A 10,983-nucleotide genomic window follows, 5' to 3' on the forward strand; every position below is an offset into this window, starting at 1 on the left:
AATTTTTATATTTTTGATTTTTATTTTTATTTCTCTTACAATTTTACATTTCATGCAAATCATCCTTTTCCTGCTATTCTATCCTTTATGAAATGACAAGTGGAAATTTTTTCGTCAAAAAAAGTTTTTTTTTTTTCTTGATGAAATTCATGACAAATTACTACTTACTATGATAAATTACTTAATAATTTTACCGATTCAGCAAAATATTGCGGTCCGATTACTCTCTATTACAAAGATATGCGCTTTGATTATTTTCATTTAACCTCTCCTCTGTCTGTCATCGCTGTCAACTTTTTTTGTCAAATACCAAAACATTTAGTTTAGCTACCTGATATCGAAATATGTGATACCTGAAAAAAAATTAGCTATCTGAAGTGATTTTTCCTCCATCTGTTGTATACCAATATTACAATGACAGATATGTTTATGTTTTTTTTCTCTTTTTTCTTCTTTTATATTTCGTCCATTTTAATTCGACACTTAGAATCTCAAGGGACAATGGACAACATGGACACAAGGGACAACATTTATGCAAATTGTCAAGCTGATCACTGTCGCAGTTATCCAATGATACCAAAAATAATTAAACAAACGACCCGCAAACTTTAAGTTGGGGACCAATTCGCGGAAGCCTCAAGTTGAGGAGGAGCAAAAAAATCCTGAGTTGCGGCTGAATTCGTGAAAATGCCAAGTTAGCGACCAATTCGCGAAGGTCCCAGGTTGGGGGTCAATTCGTGAATGTCTCAGGTTGGAGATCAACTGACAGAAAACAAAAACTCTGGGTTGGGGATGAATTCGCGAGAATCCTAGGTTGGGAGAAATCAATTCGGGGGGATCTCAGGTTGGGGTCAATTCGCGGAAACCCTAGGTTGGGGACAATTCACGAAAATCTTGGGTTGGAGGAACTATTTATGGAAATCCCAGGTTAAGAAACGAATTGAGAAAAATTGGAGCTGATTTGCAGGGTTAATTTTCTCGCAAATTGGATCCGATCTGTCAAATTGCGAAAATCCTAGGTTTGGGGACAATTCGCGGAAATCATAGTTTGAGAACTGTTCGCGAAAATCGGTCCACCATACCTTTCGTCGTTCCTTGTAATCCTCCAAATAATCGACAAGGGAAAGTTCTTCACTTCCTTGCTATAAATAATTAAGAATGATAAAAAGAAACATTTTAATAGCTGAAAAAAAAAACTCGAACTGACAATATTAAAAAAAAAATTTGTTTGAATCATTTTTTAAATTACATTTAATTCTGTCTGAATTGAATTTCAATTTGTGCTTTTGGTTCAATGTGTGGTTTACTCGAAAATCATTAAGTGAGAGATCAGGATCGATCACGAGTTATATCGAGAAATCCCAAAACATTGGTATTTGCTCTTCATCATCTTGTTGATTTTATATTTTCTTCCTAATGATCGAATGATCATATTTAGTATTTAAATAACTGCCCTAAAAAAACCTAATAAATAGCATTTCCTATTTTTAGTTTAAAGAATTTTAATTTCGATTCATAAATTGAAAAATAAACACTTTGCATCCATTCGCTTTTCAGATATTCTGTTGGTGACAATCGAATTCTGGAAATTCAAATATGTGATAATACTAACTGATAGAAGGTTGATACTTTTCGCTCACTAATTAGATGTTAATTCTAATCAAATCCTGAGTTTTATTCTTTAGACTTAATTTTTTAAAGTTTAGAACTGTAATATTAACAAATATTCATATTCTCTTCTATAAAAGAATCCTAAATTCAACAATTCTTTTTCAATCAGACATTTCTCAATCTATCAATTCTATCTTTTCTTCCTTTCTCTCTCAATTCTCTCTTCTGTTATTTTTGCTTTCAAACATCAAATATAATAATATTAATCCATTTTGAATAGTCGAAATTACAAAAAATTAAAATAAGTTAAAATTAGAAATAAAAAAAGTTAAATTAAAAAAAAGACTTAATGGATAGTGATTTAAATAAAATGATATCATGAAAGTTTATATGAAAAGGATACAAATGAAAATTAAATCAAAAATATTATTAGGAAATGAAGGAGTCACTTCTCTCGATGAAGTATTACTGTAAATTTCGAATTTTTGAGTTCTAACCACGAGCAATGAATTCGATAAAACAATTTATTAGCTGATGAACAATAATTAATCCTCGGAATGAATATTGGTTAACGAACGATACAGTAATAGACAGACAAAGGACTGTCACAATGGTTACTTTGTCTATTACATCATACATGACAGCTAATATAAACGAACAATAAGGGGAGAAGATGGAGCAGAAAGATTTAAATATTACAAATCAATATGAATCACATTCTACATTTTACAAAATTACTTTAAATTTCTCGACCTATACATCTTCAAAGAATGCAATAAATTCATTATCATGTTGTTGACCTTTCCATGTGATAGTTTCAATACGATGTTTCTTGCTCTTTTCTCTTTACTTACTTTGTACTCTTTTATTCTGATCAACTTTCACATTCCATAAATAATTTCAGGTTCGTTGATGAGTACAATTTCATTTATTCTCGACATTGTTCACTCTCTTAAATTAATTACATATTCATTCTTCCCAGAAAACCATCGAGAATTTTTGGTAAGTTCAATCAATATTTGGAAGTTTTTTTTTTTTTCCTGGGATTTAATTCATAGGGAATGATGAATTCATCATACTTTTTATTGTCGATAATCGATATATAATTAACAGAGTATTTGATGAAATGAATAATTTATGAGATGTATCCTTATGCAATCGTTGAAATTCATATAAATTAATGGTCACGTGAAAATTCATAGAAGTTAGTGGTCACATGAAAATTCATATAAGTCAGTGGTCATTCATATAAGTTAATGGTCACATGTTGAAGATATTTCTTACTTCTGTTTTTAAAGTAATCAATCATTTTTCTTATAACAACTTCCTATCAATAGCTTCTCTCATTAATATCTTTATTAATCCGATCATTCTTTCAAAAATCTCTTCCATTATATGGGACATTTTTGGTATTGTATTTCTTCATATCGTTCCATTCTTAGCTTAATATTTCAGATACATTAGCATAACTATCAGATAACTAAAGATTCCTTATAAAGGAATCATTTATGTATGAAATATTTTGAAAACAATTCATAACATTTTTATTTTTCAGCTTTCCTGATACTGTAATCATAGTTAACATCTTTGACAACATTTCAACAATTGTATGTAAGTTTTGATTAACAGATTGAAAAAAAAAATTTACAACAAAAAGCTTTAATTGCAACATTTAAGCATTACAATTAAGATTAGTAAAAAAATTGTAAAGGTTAAATTTAAATAGATGATTCATCATTTTAGATATCGAAATATTTATTTCATTATTTTTGTATAACAATAGAAACAATTCATGACATTTTTTCAATTTTACCAATACTGTAATTGTATTTAGCCATCCCAGACATTATTAATAATTGTCTTTCTGGTAATCAATACGTAGTGCTAAATTGTACCTCTTGACCTTTGCAACAGAAACATAATTTCCTCGGAAATGGGCAATTCCTTATCATATGCCCTTTTTTAGGCAATTGAAACACACGTCAATTTCTCTCAAACACTCTCTTTACTTTGATATACGAAGGGTAGGTCTGGCATTCGTCGTCGTCCCAATCGTCCATATTACAAAAGGTGTACGGTCTTCTCGATTTGCTATTTTTGAAGTTTTGAAGATTTTTGTCAAAATTTAGGATTACTTGGTTTGAGCTGCTTGATTACTGCTAACGCAGAAGTTTCTCGTTGCGTGCTCGGATTGGAATTAAACTCAACTAATTTTTGATACCTGAGAAAATGTCCTCTAATTATTTGTTCATTTCTATTGACTAATTTATTTAAGGAATTGTCTAAGTTTTGTGATCAACTGTAGTTCGTTATTCTTCTTTTGTTGACATATTTTATTCAATATCCATCCGAGCATTTTAGTTTCTGCCGTGGTTTCGATACGTTCTAGGGTATGTTCTAGGTTTTTTCCTATCGTTTCTAGTTGCCTAAATACTCTTTCGATTACCTTGGCAGTTGGCTAATATTCGATAATTCTTGTTCTGGCTTTATTACCTTGGCAGTTGGCTAATATTCGATAATTCTTGTTCTGGCTTCATATTTTTGACGTAGTTCCTTCCTTTTCAGGTTTTGATCGAATGGGATTAGGTCTATTCTTCCCATTTCATCGAGGAGTTTTTCCAATTTTGCCTTTGCTGATAGCACATTTGTGACTATACTGGGGACATTACCTGACCTCGGGCACCAAAAAAGGACACAAATGAAAATTGGACCGATTATGCAGATTAACGTGTCTGTCCATTATTCCATTATCTTTGACCTTAATTGCTTTTTGAGCCTCTCCATTTAATTTTCCATTGGCACCATAAGAATAACCGGATGGAATTCGACCTTTATCCCATTTATCATTTTTCAAATTTCGTTGCAAGGACTGACTAGATTTAACAATTTCGCTTGTTTGCCGCCATTTTTTTAACATTTCGGTGAGTTTGAAGTTCTGCTTAGTGAGAGGTTGGTAATTAATGAGTGGAAGTGATATGGAAGTGAGGGCTTATCTACTTTGTAGTGTCATTTGTAGTTATCAGTGGGTGTGACTTGTCTTTTATCGCTTTCCCTCCTTGAAATCTTGTTTTTTTCTCTTTACCTTCCCTTACCCTCTGTTATCTTTATAAGAAGAAATTACAAGTATTTCTCAAGCAAATCTGTTCTTCCCATCCCATTATTTCTGTCATTCACAGTAACACTTGTTTATTCTTACTAATCTTGTTTCTGCTGGCTTTGCCTTTTTGGTTGTATTGTCTGCGGTTTTAATTTCCGAACTTTCTCTATCATTCAGTCGTCAAAAATGTTTCGAATTTGTTGGCTATTCATTAAAGGCAGTTTAGAATGACGAGAATTATGATTACTGATAGATGTGTGATTTTTATAGATATCACAGAAGACAGTTGCAAGATGCTTAATGGTTTGACTAGTCAATCAATTGATTAAACATCACCGATCATTAAACAAAAATTGGTTAAGGACTGATACTGTTTTATAACAGCGAGTGGACGGCTTTATTTGGCCATCCGTTTATACCACCGATAAATAACTTAGCCATTCTTCGCATAATAAAATGTTATGATGGAGATTTAGGATAGAGTAGTTTTCTAGTTTTGCTATTCTTGTTGAAGAAGAGAATATGGCAGAGTCGTGGATTCAGATTATATTTTAGAAATGAATGATTTTCCTATTTTCGAAATGAGTGATTTTCCTTCCCGTTTTTTTGAATACTTGTAGATTTTTTCAAAATTTTCTGGCGTGTGAAATAATTAGCGATCCATTTGCAGTCCTTTCTTGGATCCCACTGGGTCGACGAAAATGAGTAACGACACGAAATATTTTGTTCGTTTACGGATCGGGCATAAGTAAGTTTGTCATTAAAATTAAAAGTTCTCATGAGGTTTTCCATAAAATTAAGTCTCAAAAAGATTTAGATAAAAGCTAGATGCTACCGGAAATATTATTTTAATCATTCGCCTGTAAAAATTGATGACACTGGTGTAAAAATTTCTGTTTCATTTACTTTTAGTTTTGAGTCGTGCAATTGTCATCTCCAGTGTACCATTAATAAACACTGTTTATCACTAATGAACACTGTTTGGAAAAAATGAGTTTAAATGACTGAAATAGAGGATGGATCAAGTGGATGTTAAATGAAGAACAGATGCTGTTCATCATTTAATATCCGTTTGGTCCACTATTTGGGAATGTTGCCTAATTTCTTCACTGAAAATACCTTCAGATCTGAAATGCTTGATCGTCCAACATCGACTGGCATGACTCATCGATGGACGGTATTTGTACACTCTTTCAGTGGAATGCCATTTACGGATCGCAGTTTTATTTCAAAGGTTGAGTTTTGTTGCTACATAGGAATTTTTTACATATTTTATATGGCGGCACTGCAATCTTTAAAAAAAAGGTTTTATGGTCTACATCGAGAGATAACATTTTTAAACTAGGAAGAAAAGATTTGTTTTGGAAACTTTTAGAAACTCAGGGATTCTTAAGACACAAAAGTTTCGACACAATAGAATACCACCGTGGAAATTTATGTTCGTTAATCACATTTTAGAAATTGAAGTACCTAGAAATTTCTAGTTGAAAACGTCATCAAAAGTCATTGGTGGTCTTTTGATGTTTCATCGAGGCCTTAGAAATAATCAATATTTATAGGTTATCTTTGAATTGCATCCCGATTTTTCATCTCCTCGACGAGTTGTAAAAGAACCTCCTTTTGAAGTTAGCGAATTGGGTTATGGTGGATTTTCGATTCCAATTCACATCACTTTTACAGGCGCAAGCAAAGTCTATAAGCTGACATATGACATGAATCTTGTATTAGGTATGTATGATTTGTCGGTTTTAGTTATTCTGAAAAATTAGATCAAAGTTTTGGGTAAACTAGATTACTTCATTTCGAGCAATTATATCAGTTTAAATTCTGAATAAAATTTCTCTAAAATACACCTTTACAGAGAAATACAATGAACAGTTCATTACGCAGACCATCGAAATGAAACAGTCATCGTCATCATTCCGAGAACTGATTTTGAAATATGGTGGGGTTAAGAAGGATTCCGATAAACGAAAAGAAAAGCATCGATTACGGAAAGGAACAATAAGTTCATCAGAGGAACCGGCTCCGAAGAGGGAAAAAGAAAAAGAGAACGGCCGATCTGGAAGCAATCCACCCTTAAGTAAATTAAAAATTCCGCGCGCTCTTGTTGATGCCGAGAAAAGGCAAAAGAATTCTAGAGTGAGTTTTTTAATTTGTTGTTAGAATTCAGTTCGGGGGCAAACACTGTTGCCCTCATTCTGCTTCTTTAATTTCTAATTAAGTTGTGGAAGAACACGTTTTTACGAAATGACTAAAGTTTCTCCACAACAGTATAACAGAAGGGATTCTAAGGGGTAATACTTAAGCGAAATATTTTCGGTTCTTTTATTTTTAAAGCAATTTAAAATTGGCTCTTATGAAATATTTTCTTCGGTTTTCACAAACGCAGAATACCGAAAATGTCTTTAGAGGGTTGGCATAACCTCTAAAGAGGCCTGACAAGCCGTCATATGAAATGATTATTCTTTTAGTCCGCTTCATCTGAAAATATCGCAAATATTTCTAAATCAGTAGTTCCCGCAGAGACCAAAATGTCATCGAATAATGAAACAAAAACAGCTGTCCTATCAGGAGTGAAACAAATAGAAACAATAAGTTCGGAACCGTCAACATCAACCGAATCAAATTGTTCAGATTCGGAAACTTCGAAAACCACGACATTCAGTGCAGAAAGCACCATTTCGATGACTCCAACGTTTGAAAACGACTGCACGGTCTTACTTTTATATACAAAAATTTATAATGGAAATAAATTACAACCGCTATAGTGACTTAATAACAGAACAATTGCCCGTCAAAAACTAGCTCTAATTGATTATTGTCCATGGTTTTTTTAGTTTTTGTATCCTCTGGAGCTTTTATAGGCTAATTCGATGAGTAGGAAATACGATGAAAAATGAGGTCTAGATTTCTTACGGCATTAGACAAAAAATTTTTTTAACGGAAGCAAGAAATATTTCATCTCTTGCTCAGTGGAACGTATAAATGAGATTGCTGTTCGTATTTTATATATAGGCATCATCATTTAGCCTAGTGAATGGTCACACTAATTTAGCTTTACATCCTCTTCTTCCTAGTTCAAATGATCGTCTTAGCTTCACTCCTATAATTCCAATTTTAATGAATTTAACTTCCTAGTTTCAATATTTTTCGGTATAAAAATTGTAAATTGTACCCAGAAGAATAAATTGTACCCAGAAGAAGAAAGCTAAGAATGAACATTTGTGATAATTTTTGAATTGAAAATTTACAGAATATTTGATGTTTTGATTAAGCTTTTCAGATAGAGAAACAGTATGGTTTTGAATTTCTGGTTCGGCTGCAGAAGAAGCTGATGACAATAAAAGATCCAGATAAAATGTTAGCAGTTGTAAATACTCTTTTAACGCCTACATCATCCAGTACCAGTTTGCCATCAGGTTTGTTGTTTACCGACAACAATCTGTTGTCATTCGATATTTGCAAGTTGAATTCATCTATTATTAGTAAATTAGATGAAATTTGTTTTGGAAATACCGCTTAAATGTATGCTATAGTTAGAAATTCAAATCAAGTGTTTTAAAATTAAGGTTGAAATTAAACTTAATCAAAGAAAATTCTTTTTCGAGAGAAGTACCATTGCATTCTTATTCCTGCAGCCTTGTATAATTTTAAAACCTTATGACTGTTGTATGATGGTCTTATGATTCAATTATTTTCTATCTCTTTCATTTATCCCCAAATACATAATCTTTAGTATCTTTTCATATCTTTTTGACATGCTTTTGTACAATATTTTGTTCAGTTATGTAAGATTTTGTTTCTGTTTTACGAACTTTCATGCATTTGCGTCAATTATCATATCATCCTAGCGTCCTTTTTCTTTCCATCTATTTGCATTTTTATTTCTTTTTATTGTAGTTTTAACTCTAGTATAGTTGTCATTGTCACGCTTTGTGATTGATTATTTAATAGTAAATGATGGTTGGGTAGTTTTATTTGCTTTAGAATTCTCAGTTTCCAATGTATTTTGATGGCTTATGATAGTCTCAGTTGAGTTCCAGTCATTTATTCGTGACTGAAGCTGTCCAGACACCTAGTCAGTGCACTTCCCTTCCGGCATCGTACAAGTGCAGACGAACACGATGAATATAGTCCTCAGTCCTTGTCTCTGCTCCAGTGGCTCCAGGAATATGATCTTTTTGCTTCAGTAATAGTAATGAATGGGAATTTAACTTTTGGATTTTTGAACTCGTCTGTTGCTCCAATTTCTAGCGAACAGAAAAAAAACATAAGTCCTTGTATCGCATTTGTAAGATATGCACTGTTGCCATATTTATATATGTACATAATGTATACTTTTAATAATGAAATGTGATATTTTTATATATGCCGATTATTTTATGTTTTTATTAGTTGATTTTTTGTAAACATGTTTCAAAAATATGTAATCTTTTCGGTAATACGAAAACGAAATCAATTTCGAAGTAAGATATTTTAGAATTCATTTTGGGCTAGGGTTCTCAATCAAATAATAGGAGTTAAGGTAAGAGAAAATGTTAAGGTAAGAAAGAGCGGGACAAGGTGCATGATATAAAAAAAGGTTATTGGAGGAAAAATACTTTTAGATTTCAATCTTCGCAACTTATTTACTTAGAAGAATAAATAAAAAGTTGAAAATTAATGAGCTTATCATCACCTCATTCCATTTCATTGATCCAGTGTTTGACTGATTAATTTAAACAAGTGGAATCTAAAAGAATCTTGAGGTAGAAATATCAAGTGACTGTTGGTATGTTACATGAGACAGGATTATTTGTTACATTTAATTAAGCAATTGCTACATTAGAAGTAAAAGTGTTTGCTGATTTGTTTTTATTGCGATTACTTCAATCTTCAGTCTCTTACCTTTTCTTTTTGACTTTGGGTGTTGTTTAAAATGCATTATATTTTGTATATTTCAGTGTTATTCGTTATTACTAACAGTTCCTATCAGTGATATCAAAAGCGATGTGATCCATTTGATTGTTTTTTTTTTTTTTTCATCTATATGTTTTCAGTGTGATATTAATTTGAACTGTAATAAAAGTTTTTTCTCGGGATCAATACAGTTAGTGAAATTCGAACAAATGATCGATAAGCTAAGTAAAGTTTGAACTACAAAAAAAAAAAAAAAATACGACGTATATTAATGAACCGAACTATTAAGATTAAGGGGATTGAATGATAGATTTGAGAGATTCTGAACCATAAAAAGTCCTGAGTAGACCAGATGATGACGATGAATCCTTTTTCAGTCTAGTAAACTGGAATAAAATGATTGAGACAGCTAAATCGTCTCGTGAATATTCTCTCATTCATGGGCAGTTTCATAATTTTTACTTTTAACGGAGGCATTTACTGAAAACTTCCGATATAAAAACAGGAAAGGAAACGAGATAGATTGATAGGAATAAGCGAATCTTTATTATCGAAATATCTATATGTTTGATATATGCATATATACTTTAAAAGTAGGCGCAAATAGGAGTATAGACATTTATGATATAAGGCCAAACAATATAAGCGGGCGACATATTAGAGGATAATTCTGGCTCAAACCGGAACAATTATTGGTTGGCCATATTTTACTTCCAAAAGTAATATACATGTTCATTTTTCATAATGCCTTTTATTGATTCTGCTCTCATATTATTATTGTTAAAACATGAAATTTACGAATGAATAAATGCTAAGAGTAAATTCATTAGTTAAATTTTGTCTCCTTTACTTTCCTAGTTTATGATTAAAATAATAAAGCACAACGAAGTATTGAATAGAATAGTTTTTACTTTATAAGTTAGAAAATTTATCGATTGGCTTATATTTTAAAATTTATATCAACAAATATAGCTAATGCTGAAGTTTAATCTGTAAAATATTTTATTAAATATTATATTGACCAATTATATCAAAATCATTTATCACACAATGCAAAATTATTTAATGTATATTTAATTATTTAATGCATATTTAATTTTTCAATATTTTATTTTAATATATTGAGTTTTTAATATTTTGAAAAAGTTCATAATATTTTATTTACCATTTATGATAGAATTACCATATTGGCTTATTAGGTTTAGCTTATTATATATTATTTTCATTTATTATTATTATTATCATTATTATTATCATTGTTATTATCATTATTATTATTATTATTATTATTATTATTATTATTATTATTATTATTATTATTATTATTATTATTATTATTATTATTATTATTATTATTATTATTATTATTATTA

General features: G+C 30.9%; 3 protein-coding genes across 3 annotated transcripts; 1 reads left to right on the top strand and 2 right to left on the bottom strand.

Moving 5' to 3' along the window:
* Window positions 1-908: 908 nt before the first annotated feature.
* Window positions 909-2,372, bottom strand: LOAG_09168 (hypothetical protein; the record flags this gene model as incomplete). The annotated part of the gene is made up of 3 exons (XM_003144696.1): window positions 909-1,142; window positions 1,534-1,582; window positions 2,350-2,372. The coding sequence occupies 3 exons, from the start codon at window positions 2,370-2,372 to the stop codon at window positions 909-911; spliced, it is 306 nt and encodes a 101-aa protein (XP_003144744.1).
* Window positions 2,373-2,590: 218 nt separating this feature from the next.
* Window positions 2,591-8,261, top strand: LOAG_09170 (YEATS family protein). The gene is made up of 8 exons (XM_020447870.1): window positions 2,591-2,613; window positions 3,167-3,222; window positions 5,379-5,456; window positions 5,834-5,942; window positions 6,268-6,436; window positions 6,570-6,850; window positions 7,183-7,425; window positions 7,995-8,261. The coding sequence occupies exons 3-8, from the start codon at window positions 5,410-5,412 to the stop codon at window positions 8,232-8,234; spliced, it is 1,089 nt and encodes a 362-aa protein (XP_020301941.1). The 5' UTR covers window positions 2,591-2,613; window positions 3,167-3,222; window positions 5,379-5,409; the 3' UTR covers window positions 8,235-8,261.
* On the bottom strand, window positions 3,878-4,528 carry LOAG_09169 (hypothetical protein; the record flags this gene model as incomplete). Its single annotated transcript, XM_003144697.1, has 2 exons — window positions 3,878-4,037; window positions 4,281-4,528. 2 exons carry the CDS (start codon window positions 4,526-4,528, stop codon window positions 3,878-3,880), a joined length of 408 nt encoding a protein of 135 aa, XP_003144745.1.
* Window positions 8,262-10,983: the final 2,722 nt, after the last annotated feature.

This window comes from Loa loa (genome assembly GCF_000183805.2).
Source record: "Loa loa unplaced genomic scaffold supercont3.243, whole genome shotgun sequence".
Classification (NCBI taxonomy): domain Eukaryota; kingdom Metazoa; phylum Nematoda; class Chromadorea; order Rhabditida; family Onchocercidae; genus Loa; species Loa loa.

Coding starts and splice junctions, on each gene's coding strand:
- LOAG_09170 (XM_020447870.1), top strand. CDS start 5,410: ATGAGTAACGACACGAAATATTTTGTTCGTTTACGGATCGGGCATAA. Junction 5,457..5,833: donor CGTTTACGGATCGGGCATAA/GTAAGTTTGTCA, acceptor AAATACCTTCAG/ATCTGAAATGCTTGATCGTC. Junction 5,943..6,267: donor ATCGCAGTTTTATTTCAAAG/GTTGAGTTTTGT, acceptor CAATATTTATAG/GTTATCTTTGAATTGCATCC.